General features: G+C 48.7%; 1 protein-coding gene and 1 long non-coding RNA gene across 5 annotated transcripts in view; one reads left to right on the forward strand and one right to left on the reverse strand.

Moving 5' to 3' along the window:
• The window catches only part of LOC116416368, a 104325-nt gene that overhangs the window by 50981 nt on the left and 26005 nt on the right, over positions 1-27339 (reverse strand). The window contains exons 3-4 of the long non-coding RNA XR_004344639.1: positions 26026-26173; positions 21991-22069 (exon numbers count right to left, since the gene is read on the reverse strand). This is a non-coding gene — a long non-coding RNA (uncharacterized LOC116416368). The remainder of the gene's footprint in view (positions 1-21990; positions 22070-26025; positions 26174-27339) is intronic.
• Positions 1-27339, forward strand: part of LOC100122256 (glutamate receptor ionotropic, kainate 2) — a 66198-nt gene that overhangs the window by 14665 nt on the left and 24194 nt on the right. For 3 of the 4 annotated variants that reach the window (XR_001728833.3, XM_016982044.3, XM_016982045.3), the window contains exons 3-7: positions 8605-8766; positions 13198-13449; positions 17710-17885; positions 17972-18025; positions 18112-18276. Coding sequence is in view for 3 of the 4 variants with exons in the window: in XM_016982044.3 (XP_016837533.1) it covers positions 8605-8766; positions 13198-13449; positions 17710-17885; positions 17972-18025; positions 18112-18276 (809 nt within the window). In the remaining variant the exon portion in view is untranslated. Of the gene's footprint in view, positions 1-5747; positions 5852-8604; positions 8767-13197; positions 13450-17709; positions 17886-17971; positions 18026-18111; positions 18277-27339 lie in introns of those variants that run through there. The other variant, XM_031924472.1, reaches the window with a different exon arrangement.

A 27339-nucleotide genomic window follows, 5' to 3' on the forward strand; every position in this document is an offset into this window, starting at 1 on the left:
GCGCACGTTTTACAATTTCAATTTCCTTCAATTTTTCGCCTGCCCGAAGTGCGCACCGTCGAATTACGAGCTATGCGAGCTCTCGATTTCCGGCGGGTACATAATATACGCGCGCGGGCGTATGCATCAACGAGGCGCGAAACGAACCTAATTTCGGCCGAGTTCGCACGTGGTCAAGGGTTGGCTAAAAGCGTTACGGCACACAGCGCCGCCGATGAAATGAGCCGAAATGAGGACGAATGCACGCGGGGGCGTATTCTGCGGCTGCTACCCAACAATGACTGCAACACCACCACACAGCGGGCCGCTAATGCTCAATATAAATTTCCAAGCAACGCGCGCGATGATGCCGGCGAAAATATGCTCCGAGACCCGCCACCGCCGTAACAATCAGTCGGAATGTATTGTTGCTCGTTTGTATTAATACCAGCTGGAGGTAATGAATTTATACGAAGTGGAGGCAGCGACTGTGTGCGGTGGGATTACCGGCTTGGGGGTGTAATGACTTTTTTGGACAGGTGTCGCGTTGCGCGCAGTGCTTTATGTTTGCGAAGAATTTTCATTCTCGCGTTATGTCGAGTTGCCCGGATTATAACGAGGTGTGTCGTGGAAATGGCCGGGATTTTAAAATTAAATTCACTCAACGTCATTCATTAAGAGATTAATGCGAGGACGTATAATGCAATTTTACACTGGAGCTTGAAATTTTTTTGAAAGGATGAATTTTGCGACGTGAGCTTTTTGGATTATTATGTAGAATTTTAGGACCCGAGATAACACGGAGTGCGTTAATTTTTTCAAATCCCTTATATTATGATGATTAAAACTGCCTCTGCGCAGTATTTTTGGAAGTAGAAGAAAAAGGGGGTTGGCTTCTAAGTAATCAGCTCATGCAGAGTGGAAAGTTTCAATAAATCAACGGTCGAACCACACACACACACACATACATACGACAATAAGAAGAGCAGCAGCGCATGTTTCACCATTAATCACCGCGGCGTCAGGCCAAATTGGTCTAAAACGCGGAGGGCGACAAAGTTAACCAGCAAACCAGTCGCCCCCGCTCTACATATAGAGCGCATTGGCGGCGCTCTGCCCCCGGCGTACGTATTTCATCGACATAATTGCATAGAGAGCCCCGATGCTGCTGCAGACATTAGAGAAATGGAAGTTTAAATCGAGATGGATTTGGTAAACTAGCGTTAATCTTGGTTTCGCATCGCGCGTTATATGTCGCGTCTAGACATAAGGAACTTCCGAAACAGCAGAGGGTCGCATACCCCGCTACCGTATATAGCTCTCCGACGAATGGAAAGCGCAGTCGGCATTAAGTTAACACCGCTACGGTTTCGGTCAGATTGAATTAGCGCGCAGCGAAGAGCCGCTCGCGAGAAAACGATTCTGATGGAACGCGGGCGCCGAGTTAAGATGTGGCCGTCCTCGACCCGCTTTTTCGATCGATTACGTAACGCGCCCATTCGCGTAAGCACCCGAGGCAGATATAATGCGTGGGATTTGTCAAACCGGGAGAAAGAGAGAGATACTGGATATAGCCGTGTGCTTATCACCCTGTCGAATTATTTATATACACCGACGCGCTACGAGCTGGAGTGCGGGTGAAGAGGCCCGATATTGCTTTACGACCGTAAAAGCTCCTATATCATTTCCACTGTTTTGGGCGGTATATAAAAGTCGGGAGGGGGGGGGGGAGCTATTGCCGGCCGCCGGAGTTTCAAAGGGTTATTCTTGGTTTGAAATTTTCATGCGGTTCGATTTTACAATGAAATATGTTGAGCTTTTTTAATCGTTGGAACGTGCATGAATTTGGGAGAATTTTATCGACTAAATTGATTGCACGAGGCGACGAAACATGATGAGGATATCAAAAACATAGTTGCACGAGTTTTCGGGACAGCGTTCGATTTTTCAGCGAACCGCTCCAATCAAACTAAATATTCCGATGAGTTTAAAACTCGCGCGTGAAAAACACGAAAATGCAGAGCGTACGAATTCAGTCCACGTTATTCACTAATTTCAAAGTTAAAAAAAACTACCTTATTCCTAAAATCCAAAATTTCGAATTCGCACGTACGAAATAGGGATTCTCGGAAGGTAACGTGACGAAAGACACTCGCTCGCGTCTTAAAGTATAGAAATAGCGTCGAAAGAAGCGAAAAGAGTGCACGCGAAAGAGACGTAGGAATGAGGAAGAGAGAGAGAGAGAGAGAGAGAGAGAGAGAGAGAGAGAGAGAGAGCAAGTTTCTCCGAGTTTCAATCCGACCACACAGCCGACGATGACGACGACGACGTGAGAATTGAGACACCGGTCAGGTAGAACCAACGCGATATCGACGTTGGAATTTTCCCCCTCGCGTGTGAAAATTGAGCGAAAGCCAGCGACAGCTACTCGCGATATATTACTCCTTTTTTCCCCTCGAAAGTGACATCGCCACGCAGTGTTATCTCTTATACGTAATCAATTACGCGCGACTGGCCCGCCTGTCGATAAACGAGTTTCCAAAGCAATTAATGCTTTCCTTTGTGGGCCGCCTATACGGAGCTCAAAGAAAAATCTCGTACACCCGCATGAATAAAATATGGATAAAATATCTATCGCGTCGGGAAATGTGTATTTATCGTATCCCAGCGGTAAAGCTCGGCTTTTCCCTGTGTACGTTTTTTCATCCGCGGATCCATTCCCTTTCTCCTTATGTGCATCGCCTCTTCAAAAAAGATTTATTCAATACGGAGATGTTTTCCAGCCGCAACTTTTTGCTGCCGCCGCCGGCGGGATATTCTCTTTGTTGCGGATGTGGGAAAAATTCATGCGCAATTTAAAACGCGTCGAATGACTCGGCGAAAAGAGAAACGCGCGTGTGTATGAAAATCTGGAACCACAAAGCGCGAATAAATCCGTTATCCGGTCAATCGCCGCAGCCGGTAATGAAAAAGCTCCTTCCGGAACTCAAACGTCCCGCGTAGTATAAAAGCTCGAGCTTTCTCGTACAAAGGTCGGAACTGAAAAATGCTAATTCAGCGCGCGACGGGCGATCCGTTCGTAACAATGAGCGCGACGTATTTTGAATAAAGGTCCGGGAGGTGTCATAAGGTAGTAGGAGGTGTCCTATACGCCCTGCAGTAGTGTCACGTGAAGATCTAACGAGCGCCGGAAGTTCGCGACTTCCTTGCGCGTGCGGCGGCATTGAAAAGGCTGCAGCACCGGCTGGCGCGTTTTGAATTTCAGCACTTTCGCGGAATTACATCGCTTCCGTACAAAGGAAGACCGAGCTTTGTTCCTGCCCCAGCGGCGGCGGGGGAACACTTGTTCCTCTTTCTATCTCGCGCCCTGCGCGTCTTCTTACCCATTTATATTCGTGAATTATATTTTCGGCCGTGTAATTGGCTGTTAGATATTTTCGCGCGCGACTGAGGAAACCAATTGTTTCGAGTTCTACTGCACTATTGTCGTTTTTAATAAAAAATAACGAATATTCTCGAAGCGCGCAAGCTCTTTCGAATTCGGAAATTGGTCGGCTTCCGATGTCTGCTTCAATTTCGACCGCTTTCGCGATTGCCTTTTCGCAGAAGTCGAATATTGCATGCAGATTTCGGCTTTTTCGACGATTGTTTTCTCGCAAAACTACTCCCCATTTCGTTAACGCTCTTTCTCTCAGCCTTATAGAGAAAAAAAACTTCGAACGCACTAACGTTCCGCAACAGGAAACGTTCGCTCAAGCGTTCCCCGGAGGAGCGCGCGTATAATAATCGCACTGGGCGAATCTTTACAGCCGCAGTGAAAATCCCAGCGGCCGCCTTTCATCACAGAGCACGCGCGCGGGGTCGTCAAGCGCAACTTTTATCAGTCGTTAACCAGCCGAACTTCATTACTTCGCTCGAAACAACGCGATAAATCTAATCTCCCGGGACGCGTGTGTTGTAGCCGCGAACACTCTCCAACTGCATCGCTCGACTCGCCTGTAAACTTTCCTCGAGACTTTTCCGACTGTCTCAAAGCCGCTCCGCGAAGCAGCGGACGATAAAATAATCCCGATATTTGATTGCGCTCGCTTTAGTCCCGCTAAAAGCTCACTCTACGTAGTCGAGTGGCGAATTACCGAAAAAGGATTTCGCATTAAACGTCTCTCTCTCTCTCTCTCTCTCTCTCTCTCTCTCCCTCTCTCTCTCTCTCTCTCTCTCTCTCTCTCGTCCCACACTGTGTGGCACTTGATAACCTCACGATATTAACGAGCTCGGGGAAGAGCTGTGGACTATATAGGATTAAAAGACGAGTGGCGCGCGGGCTTCGAACACGTTCAAGTTCATTAGTCGATGATAAACGACCTGCTGAAGTTCTCGTCACAGAGCCGGCGGTGGCTGCGAAAAAATAAACGGGGAGAGAACATTTTCGCCTCGACGAGGAAGAGAAAGAGAGAGAAAGAGCTTTAGTTCGTAAAGCGGTTGAGGCGATTTGTTATATCGAATCGAGTTATACACCTGGCGGAATTCCAGAATCATTTTGCGATACCTATCGATTCTGTCCGAGTCGCCGGGCTGTATCGATATACGATCCCCTGGAAAATACAATTCGAAAACGTCGTTAGCCGGTTACATAGAGGGCTATTATTACCGGTATCGCTTTTCTACGAGGGAGTAAGACTCGCATTATACTGTGGACTAGCTCGAAAGTGACCAGTCCCTGATTCGAAAATCCCGTCAAACCACAGAGCGTCCACTTTCCCGGAAAATCGAAGCTCTCTTGGCGAAATACCAAAATCCCCCCCTACTTTGCATGTGTACCGCTTACTCCCTTTCCTGAGGCAAGCGTGTACACCGTCAACTCGCCCTCGTTCCTGAAACTCGAAAACAAAGTTCTCGCCCGAAGCATTTTTTTTTCTTCTCTCCTACACCTACACCGAGTCCTCTCGCGTTCTTCTTTGATAAAGCGAGCTACGGCTGACTGTCGGCACTTTGACGCGAGGGAGAAGAGAGGGCATAATGGCTCGCGCGCGCGCGCGCGACTTGCAAGGATCGCTGGCTGGGGCGTTTCTCCAGATGCACTTTGAGAAATTGAAAGTAATTTCGAGGCCCGTAAGTAGAGGAGGTGAATAAAACTGCCGGAGATGAGGACAGAGAGGGAGAGGAGGAGACAGTGGCAATCTCGGCAGCGCGACGACCCACTGAGCGAGCGGCTGCCTGATTTTGCCCTTTGTGCATGGACTCGTTTCTGTACAAGGGACCACGACGGGAGATTCTATTTTCAGGGAAATTTTAAAGGGCTTCTTACTTGGATATAGCACACGCTGACTTCGGGGACTTCTTATACGTTTTTACGCAACTTTTTTATTCATCGAGAACTCGGCGAAGAAAGGCCATCTCGAGGATTGATTTGTAAATTGGATGGCATATCGAACGAGCGCCTTATAACTCTTCAGTTTCAAACTCTCGATATCGACGATTTGTAAATATACCTACATCGAGCGCAAATAATCTAGTTAACGTAATGATTGCCCTCGAGCGAATCGAGCGCAGACAAGCTATTTTTTCTCCGAGAGCAGCTCGAAAATAAGTTTCTATAAATTACCCGCGGCGCGCGTCAATATCATTCATCGACTGGGTTCTCGAGAGCGCACTCGCGTGATATACAGCCTCCTCGTCGCGCAGCGGGCGTTAAAACGCGCGTCACTTCGATATCGATTGGGCGATTTGACAAATTTTTATTGGCCCGCCAGCTGCAAGCTCTCCGTCTCTCGATACAAGAGCACCGCTGGTTCGCGCGCGTTATTGTTAGTCTTCGACCGCACCGCATCGCCTCGCAAGTTACTCTTGACATTCCACACTCTGGGCTATACAGGTACGCATATGCATATACCGTAAAGCTGTTAGCTAGCGTTACGCAACGTCCGGCTCGTTGTCGGCTTGCTCTATTTTTCTCTCATAATCGAATAAAATCCGTTTGAATGAACGCGTGATTTCGAATTATCATCGTTCGCTCGGACAATCGAGTACGTTTTTTTCAAAATCATAATTGAATGCGCGGATAATCAATCATGATGTAGCGCAGACACTCGGTTACCGCGGCAAATTAGCGCAAAAAGCTCCATCAAATTTCACTACACACACGCACGGCAGCGTCGATCTTCGCATACAAAAACTTCCGCGTCCCTCTCGAGCATATCACCCGCGAGTTTAATCAACAAGCCATGTATGTAGAGCTCGCTCGAGCAGGATTTTCCGCGAGCGCGCCAGAGCCGCCACTGATGATGGACTTTCCAATCGTACGTCGCAGCCGGACTGTTTATGAGGCATTAACGAGATTAACGCGGACAAGCCGTTCATCCCCTCGAAATCTAGCCCCGGATCCTTGAATGGAGCTCGCGGATAAGCGCTTCTCTACCGAGGAAATATCGAGCTCCTCGTTTCGCTAATACACATCGCGCATAAATTCCCGCCGTCATATAACCCGCCCGGCTTCTATCTTTCTCTCTCTCTCACTCGAGAACTCATATAAGAGAGTTAATTAACTCCGCTGGTCGCCCATTCATCGGTCCCTTTCTCACCCTATACGTATACGCACGTACATCAGGCGAATTTTTAATTGCGCTCGCTTGGATTCAAAAGGGCAGCGGAGAGATCGTTAAGTGCCACGGCGCGTTCGTTAAGACTTTTTCGAGCTCGCGCGCGCGCATCGCGGGATGATGAAGCGGCTGTGCGTATACACGCGCGCCACTGGCGTGTAACGCTGAGTAACGAGCGGAAAAAAGATATGGCCAAACGAGCTGAGAAAGAAGGCGCGCTTGTTGCAGATAAATGGATTATTTACTTACGAAAAGTGGAGGAGCTTAGAGACAGATAAAAAAATACAGCGAGGCGGAGAGAAAAGCCCGGGCTACTGCTAATCGTCCCACTGTTGGCTGTGCCCTTTTTTTCTCTCTCTCGCAACGGAAGTTCCGAAGCGGCAGAGCACGTATACCTGCCGCCGCTGCTTAAGTGGATATGGTCTGGTACTTTTTACGCTCTCTGGCTAGTATCTTTCCTCGAGATTTTCTTGCTGAGTTTTTCGACGTTTTGCAGCGAGGGAAAACTTCTTCGCTCGCGTCGTTGTATTTATTACAGAGCTGCGATCGATGGGACGCGGCGTGAAAAAGCTCGGAGAGGTGAAAAAAAATAATAATCCAGCTCCATCTGGCATCGCGACGCATCTCCATACCGTGTAAGAGCGTGTATCCCTATTTAAAGTGCTCATTCACGGAGCCGACCTTAATCTTCGCCGCAGCGAGTCTTTGAAAGTCTCAAGATATCTTCATGGGCCATCGAGCCTCGTCGCTCGAAATCGCTCATGGCACTAGGTTACTCGGTGCTGCTATACGCCGCGACGGAGTCTTACATGCCGTGGCGCTGCACCCTCGACAACACAGCGCAGCTTTATATACGCGTAAAACGCCGGCAGTAGTCGAACGATTCGCCTTGGCACACAGCCACCGGCGTTTTGAGCGGATTACTTGTCTTTCTGTTCGGAATGAAAGCGCGTGGCTTCCATTTTTTACGGCGACGAGCGCCAGCCTTTCAAGCTACAACGCGCCAAATCGCCTCGAGCACATCGGCGATGGGAGAGCTTTGTACTCGGAAGATGGCGTTTAAAAAAATTTTCGCGGATCAAAATGCAGCTGCCTCTCTCTATGCAGCAATTTCGTCCTTTCAAAAGCCCGAGAAAGAGAGAGAGAAGAGCAACTGTCCTCTGGCGCTGCTCTTTCTCCCTCTTCCTCCCGCCTGACATGATGTATACGAGCCTCTTCCGCCCTTTAAAAGTGTAATGAAGTCACTTTAGCGAGCTGCGCATCTCTCTAAAACATTACGCCGCGGATTGAAATGTTTTCCTCCGAGCGCTTTCATCTAGCTATGCGGAAAATAAACGAAGAGCGCACGTGCGGTGCGCGAAGCGCGAGAAATTTGTGTGTGACACTATGCGAGCATCAGAGTAGCCCCCGGAGACGCGCAGGGGAAATATAAGAGAAAAGAGCCGCGGAACCGGAAAGACGTTCTCACATATCGCGTCTGTCCCTCATAGATCCCCCATCAGATTCGCATCGCTTATTCCGCGCGCAAAGACCTCTCCGTATCCTTCCACGACGCTGAGTTATACCTTTGGCTAGCTCTATTCGTCTCTCTCAAAGAAACTCGCGCTGTTCCCCGACTTTTCACCGAAAATGACAGAAGGAAAGAAAAATTATAAGCGCGACCTATCGTACGAATATCTATACATAGTTGAACCGGTCGATGCGGCTACACGAGTCCTTTCAATGTCGGCCGGGGCTGCTGCACCCTTGACATCGAACAACCTCTTCAAACACTACAATGAGCGGAGCATCGATCAGCAATTACTAAATGAGTGTGCTCCGACACTCGAGAGCACAGCCAAGGGAACTACTCGCGTTCTCTCTCTCTCTCTCTCTCTCTCTCTCTCTCTCTCTCTCTCTCTCTCTCTCTCTCTCTCTCTCTCTCCGTGTGCCAAGTCCGTCCATACGAAAATTGCAAATTCACCTCGATCTACTTTCCCCAGTAATGAACTACGTGTACTATATGATACATCTCTTATTCTGTCCGCAGGTGCCATTTTCACTCATGACCAAAGAAACACTAGCACCGAGCTGGCCTTCAAGTACGCCGTGCATAAGATTAACAAGGACAGAATCATACTGCCGAACACGACCCTGGTCTACGACATCCAATACGTGCCTAAGGACGACTCTTTTCACGCGTCGAAGAAAGGTAAGCGTGTTTTCCTCTGCCACCTCTATGTGTCTGCGTCGATGATGTGTGCAGACGAAAAATAAAAAGCGAAACACGTCGGACGATCGGCTTTCGCTTTTTTCTCTCCCCCGCGCGGATCCGTAAAAATCGCATAAGTGGCTTTGGGGATTTGCGCGAGAGCGAGCCTTTTATTTTCGTCGCCAGGCTGAATCGCGCCGCGCGACGATGTTACGCCTAACCCTTTCTCCTCCATACCACCTTTTTCCATTCCGAAAATCGGCTCTAATCCCGGCGGCGCTCGCGCGACTTTTAACGACGGCGTTGATTAAAAATTTTCACACCCCCGCACCCCGTGTCGCAAGCTGTAACGTATAGCGCTAATAAAGTCCATTCATATTCCGGCAGCTCGCGCGCGACTCGTAAAAACGCACAAAATAATTCCGCGACTGCGTTAATCGGGCCAGCTGCTCCGAAGCGTATTTGCGAAGACGCGAGCTTGCGTTTATATAGTTGTATGCGCGCGTGCGTATGTAGAGCGACGGAAAAGGGAGAGCAGGAGAGCCAGGAGGCGTTATCTACGCGCGACCACGCTCTTTCAGATTTTACGGTTATACACATACGTGCAAAACGCCCGGACGCGTATCTGGCTTCCGGTGCTGGGCACGAGGGCCGGCGCTTCTATATCTCCGTTTCGCGCGCGAGCGGCGCCGCGTGCGATTGTATACACGCGGACACTTTTTTTCGACTGCTGCAGATGTGCTTCAGTTTGGAATTAGATAACGCGCCTCGCGTATTGTTTATATCTTAATTAATTACGGGCTGCACTAACGACGTTTCTGTTGATTCGAGTGGCTCGAATTCGCTGAAATGCATAAAGAAACGCAGCGTTAAATAATGAACAGACGTACGGCTCATCATTAAATAACGCTAACAAGAATATTAAGCTTCTTCGAAGGAATTATGTCGTCGCGCATTATACATTCTCGCGCTCTGCACAAGAATAATTCAGAGCGAGCCCCGAGATGCTCCGCTGAGATTCCAACGAAAAGGCTAATAACATCCTCGTAAAGCGATGCGATTACCGCGAGCTGCAGGAATCAGGAATTCCGGGCAAACATTGAAATCTCCAAGAGATCAAAGTGCCGCTTCGTTCGAGAAATTTAACAAAGGCGAGAGGACGAAAAGAAGCGCATGTATACGTATATCCAAACGAGGCGCTTTTGCGAAATCGATTTGCAATAACATTATCGGTAATGCGGCAACGAAGCCATTATTCGGAAAGCCGTCGCGTAGGGCACAAGTGTGCGTGACGTCACCTCACGTGTTCAAGAGGAACACTTCAATGGCTCTGCTCCCGTTCGTTTGTCGCGGCATCCTAACCGGCTAAAGAAAATTTCCTATACAAAAAGCCTCGCTCTTGAATCTAACAAAGCCCGCGATTGATCCGCCGTACGCTTCAATTATTAATTATACCAGGAGGAAAGAATTAGCTCGTGAATTTTTGCGGGAATTCAGCGGGGCCGAAAAATTCGATTCGGGAAACCGCGCTGATTAATTTTTGCGTCCCCGCAGTGTCGGCGGAGCGAAAAAAAGAGGGGCCTTTGTGAATCTCTCCCCGCTGAATAATTCGCTCGCGTTGGATCCAGATAATTCTTTGTTCGCCGGAAGAGAGAGAGAGGATAGAAAGGAAGACGACGCTGCAGCTCCTGTTGGATAAAACCGAAGGGAATCCGGGGGAAAACAGCTGGCGGTGAAAACGAGGGAAAATTGATTCGGGAAGTCCCGAAGGCGAGAAGATTTAACGGACAATTACTTCGATTGAACGCGAGGACTTGTGGCTTGCGAAGAGAAGGAGAGAGCGAGAGAGAGAGAGAGAGAGAGAGAGAGAGAGAGAGAGACGAACATCAAAGGACACACTCTCTGTACGCCCCTTGGAAACAATTGCTTTGAGAGGGCAAAACGCCTCGGATGAAAGAGATATTTGTCTTTGACAGATACCAAATCAAATTTCTACGAGGGATGTACGCCGAGAGATAAAGAGATAATAAGACAAAGCGAGTTATATACCGAGAGGGAGAGAGTTTCTCGTCTTGGAAGAATTTTTATTAGAGCGAGAGACTGAGAGATGATTTTTTTGGCAAATACCTCTAAGCAGAAAAAACATCCGTCCAAACAACGATAAAATATAAGCACAAACTTTTATTCATACGAAATGTAAAAGAAGCGATCGAAAGTAGCGCTCGATGATCCGTCCACTTGCGGAAAATAGAATTTTCCGAAAGCCCGAATTAGATTCCAGCCCAGCGCGCGACTGTCAAGATGGTGGATTCAGCGGAGCAAAGTTTTTCGATCCCGTCACGCTAAACAAATTTTGCGAGCACTGTCTTCCCCTTGCCATATATATCGTATCCTTGTTTCCTTTATCCTGCGAATACCCGCCTGCTGCTGCACACACACACACACACAGTTTCCACCATCCGATTTTCTATCTCACGGCTTATCGATCGCGTATATAGCGAGCGCTTTGTTTCTCGAAATAACCTGACACTTTCGAATATATCCGCCGGGGGAAAGAAAGATATGGATCTGGTTTAATGCGATTAGATAACGTCATAAATAAAATTCATTTTAGCTCGCTCGCTCGAGCGATGTTTAATAAAACTTTACGACGCACTTCAGCCGAGCAGATATTTCACTCGATGCACAACTTCCAAGGCGTCTTCTTTTCGCGCTGCAATGTTAGTTAACTTTGGGCGATAAAAAAAACAGAAACAAGACGAGCAAAATGCCAGTTTACACCCGTATAATCCCGTACACGCAGGCGGACGAGCGACTACTGTCCCTTAATCCGCAATTAGCGCACGTTCCATTAAGCTCCGTCCGGCGGGCAATTAAACAATTGCTTAATAAAAAGTAAGCTCTCGCGCTAATTCCGAATCACGCTCGCGCGTGGCGGCTCCGGAATTCATTAACATTAAACATCGCGCTTGCGCACGCGGTGGTTTCACGGGCAGCCGAACAAATTGCACGGTCGTCGCAATAAAAAGCGAAGAAATAGCGAAGCATAGGAAACAAAGAAGGGAAAATCCCATCTTTCGCGGCGCGCTGTGTTTCATTCTCGCAGTGGCAGGGGCTTGTCCAATAAATTTTCGGATCTACTCTCATTCTCTCTGCGCCGCGCGTGTGAGCCGGAAGTGCGAGACACATGCATCGGGGTCAGGCTGCATCGAGATCATCGCAAATCATCCGCATCGATTTCACATTCTTTCGGGAATTTTATCTCCCTCGGTTGCGGTGGAATACACTCTCTCTCTCTCTCTCTCTCTCTCTCTCTCTCTCTCTCTCTCTCTCTCTCTCTTGCGGCAGCGGTGGCGGCATAGCGCACGAGAGAATTGAAAAATAATCTGCTCCCGACGCTGCGGCTGGTTTACGAGGCTACCTTTAATGTGAATTCCTCAAAATAAAAGTAGCTGGGGCGGATACTCCGCGCGTGGAAAAAAAGGAGAGAGAGAGAGAGAGAGAGAGAGAGAGAGAGAGAGAGAGAGAGAGAGAGAGAGAGAAGTGAGCAGCATGAATCGGGTCGTATAAAATCGTATAAAAACGCGAAAAGAACTGCTGCTGCGACTCGGCTTCGCTTTATTTCCTCCGCTAGTGCGCGGAGAGAGAGAGCTTATTTCTCGCGTCGAGAAAGCTTTTTCTTCCGAGTCTTGAATTTCGAATTCATAAACGTTACGCGGTCGCTGCGCGTGATGCGTACGGCGTTAATTAAAATCGTCGCCAGCGAGCGACGCGCAATTAAGGGATTTTTAATTATAAATTTTTCTCCCGCAAGCGTGTCGCTGATGGCGTCTCTCTTTGCTTTTTCATTTTCGACGGTGCGTGTATAGGAGTATACAGAGCCGCCGGGCAAGGCTTCTCCTAAGAGAGTCTAGAGCCGGCAGAGTCTCGGAGATGCGGATATTAAAAAAGAGATTAAAAGCGATCAGGGAAACGCAATATTATTGCGCGGACTCGTTGTTTATTTGCCAATCGCTTTGAAATTCAATATATTTCTCGCTGAAAACCGTCGATTGAAAAATGAACGGCTCGCGGTGTTGTAGCCCGCGAGAGATCGTTAACGAATAAACACACGAATACGATGCTACGGTCGTCGGTTTGCGTTTTTTCATTCGGCAAACACGCGGAGCTTCGTTAAAAATCGGTAAATATTTGCGCGCATACCCGCACCGCGTATTTTCGCGATTTTCTGATTTCGCGCATATTCCTTCCGTCGCTACAGAACTTATTACGAAATTCTCCAGCCGGTATCCAGTAGAATAAGTCGGGCATTGTCGGACGGGCGCATATGGGAAATCCTTGCATTTTCGAAAATATTAAACACGTATGCAGAAGTGGAGCTGTTTCGAGAACGTATGAAATATAGTAACACGAAATACGCGTCTGTTGCAGCTTGTCAGCAAGTTAAGTTCGGCGTGCAGGCCGTATTCGGTCCGTCGGATCCGATCCTAGGTCAGCACATCCACAGCATATGCGATGCCCTGGACATACCGCACCTGGAGGCCAGGCTGGATCTAGACTCCGAGGCGAAGGAATTCAGCATAAATCTGCATCCTGCACAAAGTCTCCTGAACGCCGCTTACCAGGACGTCATGACCTTCCTCAACTGGACCAAAGTCGCCATAATCTACGAGGACGACTACGGTGAGCTTGTGCTACTTTATAAATCATTCCCTTTAATAATAAAATATCGTACATCGTCGAGCGCGGGTCGTGTAATTCGGCTTCAAGATTTCGCGCGTCTGTCGCCTCTCATGTAGGTCGGGCTTTTTTACGGCGTTGTTATTGTTTGGCACCGACGCAAGGCCGCCCCCGCGTCGACGTACATCTTCCCCGCGCTAACGTCGTATTAACTTTTTCCCCACCCGCGCGCGCTTTTTGCACGCGGCCAAAAGGCATTTAATTAAACGAGCCGTCGCTTAATAAGGCCTTCGTCGAAATGAGCGACGCGGGAAAAAAAATCGTGATCACCCCGGTTTTGAAAGTAGCGCCTCTATGAAAAACTGCTTCGCCAGCTCGAGGTCCTCCAAACGATTAAGAAGCTCCTTCCCGAAATTCAGCTGATCGCAAGAGCTCCTTCAGACCGATGAGTATTCATCGGGCTACCTTACATCCCTCCCTTCCTCGTGGTGCCTCGCGAGAATTACCGCACGCCCATTCGATCACGCGACTCCTCGCTCGACGGATGGGATTTCGATCCGAAAACAGAGCGGGAATACCAAAATCGAGGAGTAAACATCGGGCTTGGATGACGCAGAAGTGCGGGGGTGTTTGCTCTGCGCCACGAGGTACACACTGGCTCTCGTCTGATTCGATTGATTTATTCGATCCCCTCCGACGCGTCCTACATGTCTCTATATTTGCTATTCTACGATCTATCTCTAGTACGAGATATTTCAATACACAAACTCGAGATTCGCTCGCGAATATCTGGCATTGTCCGCGCGCGACATAATCGCATGAGAGAGAGAGAGAGAGAGAGAGAAGCAAGTCAGCCTGCAGTGTCCGCCGCACAATAAGCCGGATTCCTATAAGGTCGGTCACGGTTCGCTCCTTAGCTCTGCAGAGGTCCAAGTTCGCTCTCTCCGAGAAGGTAACAAGAATCAAACGCGGTCTGCCTTACCCCCCCCCCACCAACCGCAATTAGTTTGATGGACATGTACCATCTTGTACCGGAATCCTCCGAATCCTCAAAGGAGCCGTACAGCTTATATACTTTTCTTCTCCATCGATAAATTCAATCCTCGGCATTATAACTATGTGTGTTATAGCGATGCAAAGCCGTCTTGCATCGGGATTTAGCGTGTGTAACCAAGCAACGCGGTTCGCACGTATTAATGCACGCAAGACGCGTCGAGAGACGTACATTCAAGCGACGTCCTCCCCCCTCTCTCTCTCTTCTGAGAGAAGCTGAAGCGACGGCTGCAGGAGCAGCACAGATGCACACGTACACAGAGGGCGACAACGATATTACCGCAGTCCCTGGGAGAGCGAACGGCTGAGCTTTCGCCCGGTCACGCGGAACGGCGTGCGCGCACTCAAAGGCGTACGTCTCTACGTTCGCTATCTCTATAGACGTATACACACGACGCCTGGCGTCGACCCCTTATACGCCGGGCGAATCGACAATGAACTTTGCGCGTCCGAGTCCATCACTGTCCATTGTCCCCGACTCTCTCTCTCTCTCTCTCTCTCTCTCTCTCTCTCTCTCTCTCTCTCTCTCTCTCTCTCTCTCTCTCTCTCTCTGTCTTGTCGGCTCTTATACAGCCGATCGACACTTTTATTCCCCGCGCGCGCGCCCTCCCGGGGGACGCGCACATACGAAATCCCCGAAGCGCAGTCGCGCTGAGCAAGCAGCTCGATCATGCGAGAGCTCCTGCCCGTTTAGCCTTTTCACTTCGGCCTCGCTCTGGCTGACGTTTTACGCTTCGCTCTCCGCCGCTAAATACGGACGGCCGCTTAATCTGCATGGCATTAGAGAACGACGTGTCGCGCGAGGATTTTCGAGCCGTGTGCTGAAATTTCCGTACAAAGAGTTTCTCTCGGCAGTCCCCGCGCGCTCGAAGAGAGGAGAAAAAAGAAATCATTCACGAGCCAGCCTAAGCACCGGATAATCCAGCGCCAAAGTCATCTATCCCCTACTCCCGGCCGCTCGAACAATCACGAGGGCGTGAGCCGAGTCAAGAACGCGTTCTCGCTAACTGTATACACACAGACCTACTGTATCCCTCGTTTTATTAAACGTGCCTAGAATCGACGCTTTGCGAGTTAACGCGCGCGTAACGATGATGACGAGAGTGCGAGAGAGATAGAGAAAAGAGGAAAAGAAACGGACGAAATGAATTCGCACCCCTGTGTAAATAATACGCGTGTCTATAAGGCAGATGCGAAAGCTCCGCGCGGAGGATAAACGAGCCGTAGAAAGAAAGCTCGATCGTAATCGTAAAGAAGCGCAGCTCTCCCAGGCTCATTCGGCGAGAAGGGGAAAGAAAAAATGGCGCGTATACATTCGATTACCGAGAGAGAGAAATTCCCACGCTCTGTACAAAGCATACACGCACGCGCTATCTTTCCTTGCGCGCAGCCTTTTTACGACTTCATCGAAGATAACCCTCCGCGAGCGCGAGTTTCATAAAGCGAAGCGCGCGATATGCAGCTTTTCCTTTTTTTACGATAATTTCATGCCTCGCTCGGAACGATATCCGAGGGATTTAATAAAGACACGCGCGTGTTTATACGGAGAAAATTTGTGCGATTCTTGATGTGCGCGAGTAATCTAAAAGACTAATGGCATAATCTTTGCACGCCTAATCCGGGACATGATTGTACACGCGTACGGCCATTCGTTCTCGTTGCCGCTGGCTCGCGAGTGCCATTACTGTAATGGCAAAGAGCGTCCAAGAGAGAGAGAGAGAGAGAGAGAGTAAGAAGCCGTTTATACCGGCTCGCGCAGCGATATAAGTATGTTAGGAGGCTGCCGCCGTGCGCGCGATTTGCAGCTCGTAAGAAGAGACAAGCGGAAGCGGCAGTAAACTGCTAGTCCCTGGAGAAATTATCGTCCGCCTTAATTCGCCCTGTCTCACTAGTTCTCTCAGCAGAGGGACACAAGCCACCGCTGCAGCTGCACACCGGCCAATTATCTGGATTACAAGCGGCGAGTCGCGAATTTATTAAAATTTTTTTTTCTTCGCTTCTACGCAGCTAACGAAGTTTCTTTCGCGCGCATTAATTCCGCTGGGGAGTAGGTAATCATTTTCCGATGCACATCGCGAGCGCGACAGAGGAGGGCAATTAAAAGCACAAAGTCAGAATATTAGCTCTCGAAGTATAGCAGTAAGCCGATTTGCGGTGTATCGATGATTCGCTCGCTTTTTCCCGCGTTTGTAGCGAATTTTGATCCGGAAACCATTCGGAGCGAAAAAGCCTTTAAGCGACTGAACGATGATAACTCGATCGAGAACAACGGTAGGTGTGATTACGCAAGGGTCGCGATATTTTTGTATAAGCGTCGGCCGGTCAGAAAAAATGCGCCGAGGAACTTGGGGTCGGAGGCCATTTCGCTGCTCGGACTCGTAATCGGTCACCCAAAGTACACACTGCCTTTGACTGCACTTAAAAGATCCAACGGCGAGCGATGACTGCGCCTCCGGAAGAGAAAGTGGCACTAAGGCAGGATGGATTTTTTCGCGTCCGACCATAAATACAGAAGTCCGGCGAGAGCGAGAGAAGAAAAATAATGTCTTTCCCGTTTTCATTCAAAATCGTCGCGAGTGTCTACGCGCGATCGAAGACAAATATTAATAAAAGAGAGAGAGAGAGAGAGAGAGAGAGAGAGAGAGAGAGAGAGAGCGCATTCTTCATCGAATAAAAACACCGGCAACGCCATCTCTACGAGCCCTCTTTCCTCGGCGAGACTATCCACGCGTATCGAGGGCTAGACACATATATACCGCGCGTCGCAGACTCGCGAGTCGATAGAACGCCAGAGCCCAAGTACAAGAGCGGGCTCGCGAGGCTCGAGCGAGAAGACCTCCAAGTTGAGATGATACCATGATTACTTAGGCGCGCTTGCAGGTATTGATTCCATCGGGTTGTCGTCGCTATTTACGGGTTTCACACACATTCCCTCCCCCTACTCCCCCCGGCCCTTTAATAAGGTAACGCCCGATCGATGCGGACCCCGATTAACAAATATCTCTCACTCGAGGCGCGCTTATCTTTGGCTCGTATCCTCAAGCATTCAGCCGTCCGCTGTCGCGCTGCCGAAATAGAAGCTATGACCTCTCGGTTCGCGCGTGCATGCATCGCGGCCTTGTTTTTCTCTTAAACGCAACTGCGCTTCGACAGAGCTTATACGGATGTATTTTCGACTCGCTATTTTCGACGCTGCTATTACCGTTTCAGGTTTGATAAAGCTGAGGGAGCTCGTGAGGTCGCGAAAGGCGCAGGACATGGAGGTGTATCTGCGACAGGCTGATCTCGACTCGTACAGGCAGGTCCTATCGGAGATCAAAGCCAAGGAGGTTCACAATATCATCGTCGACACCCGAGCCGAGAATATGCACCATTTTCTGCGTATGGTAAATCCGTATCACTTATACAACATTAACGTCGCTTCGTAAATTCAAATACGCTCGAAAACTTGAGTGTCGCCCCCTCTTTTCAGATACTCCAACTGCAAATGAACGACTACAACTACCACTACCTCTTTACGACTTTTGTAAGTGTGAAACGAATTTTTAGTTATAGCTCTGTAATTATATGAATGAGGTAATCAAACACGCGCCGCTGTCTGTTTGTCCACAGGATATTGAAACGTTCGATCTCGAGGACTTTAAGTACAACTTCGTCAACATCACTGCCTTTCGATTGGTCGACGCGGAAGACGTCGGTGTGCGCGGCATCCTCAGGGACATGGAGAAGTTCCAGACCGAGGGTAATAATCTGCTCAACAAATCCCGCGTCATACAAGTGAGTACACCGAACTAATACCTCAACCGGATGCAAAAAAACGGCTTTATAACGACGGCGAACGTGCAGCTTACGAGCCGCGCCGGCTCGAGTTTGACGCGAAATTTGTTTTTCCGCACCGGCCGACGCACAGGGCGTGTTTCACGATCTTACATAAATATTAAGTGGCCCGAAACTACTGGGATGAACTTCCCTTTGAATATCCTGAATCTTGAAAGTTTCGGAGCCGCGCGCTGCCAAGTTTTACTACCCATTTTAGAATATTCACGGGCGAATTTACCTTGTTAGCTGCGCTGAAGAGCGAATATACTGCGTGTATGCGCACGGACGAGATCTACTACTCGCGCGTGAGTGAAAAAGAAGTTGTAGTTTATAGGCCGTAAAATTTTAGTTTTTTGAGGTTAAGCTACTTTTATATTCGGTTCTTCCAACACTTTGGGCGCCAAATTTTGGAATTCACTCTGAGTATTCATTTCTGAATGATGGATTCAACCGTTGCAAATACTGATTTAAATCGTAAAAAAGCCTAACCAAGCGATTTGCCGAATGAAAAGTTTAAATTAACGATATTGTCAACTATGCCAAGGGTTCTTACGAATTTCAAAATACACAAAATATACACCAACTTCATAACAACGACATCGTTAAAATGGCCCACTTAACTTAGCCAATGATTAAATTTAATTGGCTCCATTTTCGTTTTCGAAACCCCGATATACCATTAAACAGCAAGTTACGCCATCGCGCCTATATATCCACTTTCCCGAGCGAAAACTCGAAATTCCCAGCAAGCCCCGAGAAAGCCAAGGCAACAATAATCACACCCCATTAACATTAACAACACCGCCGCGGAATCACAATTTACCAGCCCTAAAGCCCCGGCGCGCGGCGGCGCCGCTTGCGAACGTGTCAAGTATACCCCGCCCTTGAGTTGTTATCTCTCGGAACTACGCGCTCCGCCGACTACGCGACAATTCCCTCTCGCAGGACACAGCAACTCCGCTGCTGCTGCGCTAATTGGTCCCGACGTCGTCATTCGTGAAAATTCGCCCTGCGCAAATTGGCAGGGCGCGCGTATCGGGGCTATACGCGCAAAAAAAGCTCCCTCTCTCGGACAGCAGTTGAAAGTCACGCTCGGGGCCGCAAATAAAAGAGCACCCGGGCCGAGATTCGCTTTACATCCCCCATTGGTCCGCCCTAATTAATGGGAATCCGATGGTGCGCACGGCTATATAAAAGCGGGGATATACGTAAGAAACTATTTGTCGCCGATCGCGAAATGGGATTTGCGGCGAAGCTTGACCACTTGTAGAGAACGCTGTAACAGTGGTAGTGCGCGCATAGGGAGCTGCGGAAAAAGTTTCCCCGATAAAAGGGCTCGCGCGCAAAATAAATTGCGCCGGCAAAGTCAAAGCTCCGGCGTTTATTTACCATCCCAAGAGCTTTCGCGGCGGACGAAGAAAGTATACGCACGCGTCGAATGTCTTTGCCCTCAACGCCCCCGCCGGGGAGTTTGATTAAAATCCTGACGAGAAAGTCAGCCGCAAGGCATCCTTGTTACAGTCTGCCTTACCTTTTTGCACGCTGCGGTGCGATCGTTTCAGTCGCGAGCGCGAAAAAGTACAATCGCAATCAAGGCGAGAAGCGAAGCTCAGCGCTGCGCGGAAAAACACGGAGACACGGGAGACTATAGCTGTTAGGCGAGTCGCGAGAGGAAAACAAGAGCGGGAAAGATGAGAGTCCGCGGGCGCCCAGGTGTGCCTCTTGTTACAGCGACTCGGCTGCTGCTGCATACTGATTGGCTTTCTTTCTCTTCCTCGTCTCGGCGCAACAACTTCTTTTTCGCCTGCTTTACTTTTCTCGCACCTCGCGCCGGGGCTTCTTGTTTACGTCTCTCGATCCAGCCCCTCGCCGGATCGTTGCGCCGCGACGACGGTAATGGCACGAGAGGGATATTATACGCCGAGAAGTTTCGCAGAGAGATCCTTCCGGTGCGGGTAACTAATTTAGCCTTCGACGCGCCCTCCTTCGCGCTTACTTATTCAAAACGAAGCAGACGGACGCCACCGCGCCGCGAGAGAAAGGAGTGTAGCGAAGTTGAAGAGACTTTCGACAATTTAAAATGCTAATGCCGTGTGATATTTATTATTAGCGTTAGATGCCGTGTTCCGAAGTTTAATAGGCTGTCTCGTCCTGTTAATTTTTTGACGTTGGATATCGCTGATCTTTCGGAATTTTCTTTTTCGCAAAGAAAAAAACGAAAAATTTAAAATGCAGACTCGAAAAAATTGCTCAAAGTAAACGAATTTTAAATGAAATCTCCCGGCGCACGACGACTTTCACTTTACTGCGATTCACAGGTGGGACAAAAAAGCGCCCCTCGTGTGTCCCCGCGGGCAAGAACTAATTATCGCGGGGATATAAATGTGATAGCCTAGAGAAAAGCCGCAAAAAGGAGCGATAAGAAAGCCGACGAGCTCTCTGTGAGAAAATTTTTATATTCCATTCCGCAGAAGCCGGCCGCAGTCGGCTCAATGAATCACCGAATTCGCCCCGTAGAGCCTCGGGATAACCTCCGCTGTTTGCGCTGTAAATCAGGCTGTATCTCGAGGCCCTATCCCCTTTTGTTTTTGCATGTCGTCCTTTCCTCCCCCTTTCTTTTTCTACTCTACCGGAAAAAAGGCGTATAGTCCGGCTCTTAAACAATCGCGGCCGGACACACGATCGAAAATATAATAAACTCGGCTCACGTAGCCGCTGTTAAGAATCGGGGGCTACTGGCTTCGCCAGCGAATTATACGAGATAGACGGAGGTGATAATTCCGATAGCCTCCTTATGTTCTTTCGAGCCAGCAACGGCGGCGGCACACACTTAACGGAAATTCACGAGGCGCGGATATATACGATCGCGCGAGCAAGCCAGCGGACGTTTATTAGCGCGAGCGCTCGAGAGGGCTCTTGTACCCCTCGGCCGAAAGTCTATCCCGTATAAGAGAGACTTTCCCGCGCGCGCAGATATATATGTATATACTTATGTGTATAAGGCGTCGGGATCGAGATATCTCATTCCCGTTGAATGGAAATGTCGATAGCAGGGGGCGCTCTCGGCGTCGCGTGTTTTATTGCGAATCAGTCGCGAAAAACAGGTCCCGGAGAATTCTCTGCAGCTCGGCGTGTTGTTGTCGGCGCCTAGCGCGAGGAGAGCTGTCTTTACGAGATGGAGAAAAATGCGACATGTCACGCTGCACCTGCGGCTTCGCTTTGTTACTTAACCTGCGCGTGAGATTTATACGTATGTATACGGTATAGAGCCACGGCGTAGGAGCACGTTCGCAGTCGGTGGTATAAGAAAGCCTGACGGGGATCGAATGCTAATGGGATGAGGTTCGACCGATTGGCTTTGCTCTGCTTCTTTTTCTCTTTATTCTAAACTCGCGGGGACGTAGGAGTTCGCATGTACGTGAGCATCCTTTCAATCGCAGGATCGAAGCGCGCGGATGTGTTTTGTCAATTAGCCAAGTTTAAATTATTGTTGGTTTTGAGCGATATAGTCGTCATTTTATCAGGGCTCTGATTGTTAATTAAGTTGGATCGAATAATCGATTCAAAATATATTATCATATGATCGTCAATTTAAAAATAAAGTGCAAAATAATAACACAAATTTTCTGTCGTATACATAATCATAATTTACATTGCAATTACTTACCTTACCTTATTCGACGAAATTCAGGGGCGTGGCGTTGAGATGGTGCTGTAACTTACTGTCTGACTCCTCCATCGACGTATAAACCTGAAATCGTAAATACAATAAACAATTGATCAACCCAGAATATAACGAAAATAGCCCGATAACGAAACTCGGAAAGTTGGGACAGTTTACGGATCTTTTTACGAGAGCTATTCGATGCCGTATTTACAGCAGTGCCGTTCGCGCATAATTCAGCCGTAAGACACAAGGAGACGACTGCGCTGCAGAAAAAGAAAAGTACTGCGAGACCATTACTCAGGTATAGGGCTGGTGAGATAATACCTCGCCGACGTCTCTGCAATAAAAACTTTACTCTCCGCGCTCTCGGCGGCATCCTTCGCTTTATATTTCAATTACGCCTCGTCGCTCGACGCACTAACACTGAAAAGCGTCGCCACGATAACGAATTCAGCGTCGCGCGGGAAATTCAAATCCTTATAAGTAGAATCCAATCGGACTAGCGATACAAACGTCGTATACCGCTTTAGCGTCTGAAGAATCGAGCGGAAATCTGACTTCTGAGACGTCCGCTAGTTAAAAATCGCGCGACGCTCCGCGCGCCGTTTCGCTTTAAATGCTAATACTCCACAGCGAGAGATTCTCGCTTCCTCGTAAAATCCCTCCACACACGTGCGCGACGCCGGGGAGTAATAAACCCACCGCGGAAAATAAAAGCTCGCGCGGTTGGCGCTGAGACGACTGTATACGAGTACATACCTATAGACCCGCACGATCAGAAAAGAATCGAGCGCGATTAATGAGCAGAGCCGCGTTACGAATAATTCGCGATTACGCTGCGCAAGAGAGAGTTGTATCTTTCATCGCCCGAAGCGCAGACTTGGACTAATTAAAAGCACGCCCGAATTAACCGGAGATAACGAGGCGGTATTCAGAAGACGCGCTGGATTTCGCGCTGCTAGTGCGCCGCAGCCCTTGTTCGCTCCTTCCCTAATTGATAGCTGCACGCTGCTGCTGCAGCAGCGAACAAAGTTCGTCGCTCCCCTGCGCTGCACACACACTCCCGATGATGCACCTGTTGAGGCGGTAACTCCTTACTTCGCGGATCATTAAACTTTATTTTCGGGAAGTCGTCGCGTCGTGGTGGTCTTTTTCTTCGTTGCGGCTCACCGTGTGCTAGAAGAGGGTTGATGTGAAGAAAGCGGAGATGTAAGCTCGCGGCGCGTGTAAAACCGAGAGCTGACTTGTCGGAGGATCAGTTCCGGAGTTACGAAGCGGGCTTGTAATTGGCGTACCGCTGTGTGTAAATCGCTCGGCATTCGAGCGAAGTATTATTACGGGGATAATGTTCGAGAGGCTCGCGGTTACAAGATCGGCCGAAAATGTTCTTTGATCTGCCACTCGAGAAGCTGAAGCGCTTTAGCTATCTAGTAGTCGTCGAGTATTTATACTTCTCTGTATTTTATTTACGGTATCCACTGCAATATCAAATATTTCTTCTTTGACGCGGAATTGACGTTTCACCCTAAGAACAAAAAGCCGTCGCTCCCGCATCGCTATCCGCGTACAAGAGCTTACAGCTCCGGGGCATAATTACGCAGCCGTAAAAAAAGCAAAAGCCACGCTCTATCGGGAATCCGTCATTTTATTTTCGAAATGGAGCAAGACGGTATTATTTGATTTCCACAGAAAGCCTTCGCCAATATAAAATTCAATTAGGTGCGCTGCAGCGAAAGATACGAGACGGGAGTCGTTTTTATCTATTTTGGGTTTTTCCCTAAAGCATTCAATAGCATTGCATCGCTGACTTGAAACATGAATGCACAATACGCTTCCTCAAAAGAACGATGACAAACAACGGGTTATCAGAACGTTAATATAGGCAATTACAGGGTCGTAAAAGCGTTCTCAAATTCGGCTGTCGACGAGAGCCTGCCTATCGCGCGAAAAGACCATGGTGTCGCCGGGTAATGGATCCGCGAAACATAACCTGCGTAATCCAAAGCCGATCTCGCAACGCCGCGCTGGGCGTGCACGTTAATTGGAAAGTTGACACATATTGCTCATAGCTACTCGAATCAGAGGTGAACTTGGTGAATGCTCGCTAATAAATTTCCAGCGTAATCTGAAAATCGCAAAATTCTGGCACTCACTCACATAGGCTTAAAGAAGAAGGGAAATACGCGAAAATAGCTAGGGCAGAACCTCGGGCAGCTGCTGCTAACGGTCCAAGCATCGCCTCGAATCAGACCCCGAAAATCGCGAATTTCTGGGGTTCACTTATCGGGCGTTTTGAATAGCTTTGCACGTTTTCTCGTCAATTTAACCTACATAGACTTAAAGAGGACGGACAAGTACGCTAAACTAGGTAGGTCTATACCACCGCCAGTTGCTGATAAGGGTCGAAACATCGGCTCGTATCCGACCCTGAAAATCGCGAATTTCTAGCGCTCACTTATCGGGCGATTTGGGTACCTTATCACTTTATTTTGGAAATCTAACCTAGATAGACTCAAAGAGGACGGAAAAATACGCAAAAATAGCTAGAGCAAAACTTTGGGCCAGTACCTGTTAACGCACGCACCGTATCCAGCACCTTCCGCCAAATAAAATCAAGAAACCAAATTTTGAAAAAATGTTTTCTGGCGCGTCCTCTTGCTAATATGCATCATTTATCGGGAGCAAATAGCGGATATAAAATCTAAACGCTCGTTACTCAAGCAAAAAAATTATTCCGCAAACAAATTGCGATATTTGACGTTGTCGCGACCTGCCCGCTCTTTCTCGCGCACGTCGAGAAAATTCTTTTCTCGCCAGGGCTGGCGACAGCCGTGGAAATAGACCAAATGGAGGCTGACGCTTGATGGAGCGGCTGCCGTCGCCGCCGCCGGGATCCTCCTTCCTCTTCAAAGATCGACGAGCCAGAACGAGACGCAGAGCAGTATATATAGTAGCAGAGAGCATCAACCAGGCAATCGCGAAACGAACGAACGAACGCCCAGAGGGAAGCAACTTTCAGCGCGCGGCGGAGCAGTTTGTGCCTGTCCTCTCTGTCAACACTCGAATATGCATACTCCTAACCGAAATTTATCCTTCCGCGGGCTATACCTTGCGCGCGTGTGTACATAGGCGTGTGGTCGTGACTTGAGTCTCCCGTGTACATTAGAGCGGCGGGGAGAGATCGTCTTGCGGTTGTGTGCGCACCGGGGATCAGGGAGCTGGAAACCGCGATACCCTGCCGCAGACTACACTCCACGTCATTTGATCGTTGCGCGCAGCGAAGAATTCCGAAAGGCTTTATTGCGACTTTTATTGTTTTCCGCGCAGTCATTTTCGAGATTAATGGCGCCTGCCTATCTATTGCTCTTTTCATAACGCGACCGCGCGAGCTTCGTGCATATATACATTGTTTCGAAGTCTCTCTTGAATCGATGATCGATCGTCCCCCGATGCAGCGGATAAAAAACAACCAAGTTGCATCAGGTAAGATTGTTCGAGCGCAACTGCCGCGAACAAATTCAAATACATACTTTATCCGAAAAACAGTGCGCGGGAAATTTTCGATTCGCCGAGCAGTGTTAGCTTTTTTTCTTTGCCAGTCATTCGTAGTTGTATAAAAAGGAAAGAAACTGCATAAACATCAGCCGCGGCAGCGAAGCTGAAAATTACGCGCGCATCGCCTCGTAACTCTATCATAACGAAATCGCGCGATGGGGATGAGAGACGCGCGTAAACGAGCATCAAATGCGGCATAATGCGCAGCTACTGCCAGCCCGCGGGTTATCGCTCTTTACGGACGTACTACGTCGCCCTCTTCCCACTTCCCAATCACGTTCGCTTGAAAAAATCTCAACGCCGACTGCTTGAATGCGCCGTTAGTCAGGGCGTGCGAGTCGCGCCCGCGCGCGATATTTACCTCCCGATATCGAACGGACGCGAAAGAGAGACACGTCATTCATTATGAAGAGCAACGCGATTGAACGGAAAAAAGGCGGCCCTAAACTCGCGCTTGACGAGCGCGCGAATTTACAGGTGCTTACCCGCTCGTCTCCGCCTTTCTTTCCACTCGACTTTACGGCGTGCGGCTATTCAGCTCTGAAATTTCATTCTTTCTTTCTTCTCCGACAGTCTTATACGCGCTGGTCTCGGAGATTCGAGAAAGCCAGGTATATCCGGGGACGACTGGAACTGAGAAGCGGAAAAGGACTTGCTTAGTACACATTATAAAACAACGGGGGCTTGCGAATTTTCACGATTGAAGCGCAGGAAATGAAAAGAGCTCCCTCTTTCTGCATTAACTTTACGATCGAACGAACTTGCGCGCAGCTTTTCCTAAGACGCGCGAAACTCCGCCGCGCGAAGAAGTTCGATTTCCGAGCGCGAGAAAGGCGAATGCAAAGCTTCGCGTCGCGCGAGAAAGAGAGGCTGAAAAAGGGACCGGACGCGCGAGAGCCGAGCAAAGGCCGCGGAGACGCAAACAGCGGAAATCTGCGCGGGATGGAAAGGAAATTCGTTTGCGCGAGCTTTATAAACAGGAGGCCGAGCGCAGGATCGAATGTACATATAGAAAAGGGGGATGTGTGAGTGTGCGTGTGTGTATATGTCTCTCTCTCTCTCTCTCTCTCTCTCTCTCTCTCTCTCTCTCTCTCTCTCTCTCTCTCTGTGATGAAATTGTCCTCTCAAGTTTGCGTTTGAATTATGGTGTATGTTCTTCTTTTCGTATCTGCGAATGGCTTTTGGTGGGCGATAGAGGATTGAACATTTTGTGCGGAAAGGGAATGAATTTACTGCGCTGTGTACAGGTGCAAAAAGCTTCGTGACAAACAGGAATGTGTTTGACGTTTCGGAACGGAATAATGAGTTTTGATACTGCCAGCAAAACACGCGCAGTCCATTGTAGCTGGGAATGAGCTCAATGAATTTTTTAAATTAAATTTTTGATTTATCTCCGGCTCGAAACCTTGATTGTCGTGTTTTACTCTTCGAGTAAATTTATTTACAATACAGAGGCGATTTCATTACTCTACAGCGCTTTATAAGATATCGGTAATTATCGACTGATTCCTGTGAGAAAATTATCTTGATTTTCAAACTTTGTAAAATTACGCTGTACCGAAAAGTAAAAGATCAAATCCATGATTTCTTCATCAACAGTTCAAACCTACAAGTTCAAGTTTCACCTTAATCAATATTAAATCTGTCTCCTAATAAGATTCGACTCCAAAGTGAGAAAAAAAACAGAGTCTCCGCTATGAACGCGGCTCAAAACTTTGCCGCCTGCGCGCGGCGGACAAAACAGAATTACGAAATTTTTAATCACATCCGCATCCATCGCCGCCTTTATTCCAAAAGAT

Source organism: Nasonia vitripennis, chromosome 2 (assembly GCF_009193385.2).
Source record: "Nasonia vitripennis strain AsymCx chromosome 2, Nvit_psr_1.1, whole genome shotgun sequence".
NCBI classification, from domain to species: Eukaryota; Metazoa; Arthropoda; class Insecta; order Hymenoptera; family Pteromalidae; genus Nasonia; species Nasonia vitripennis.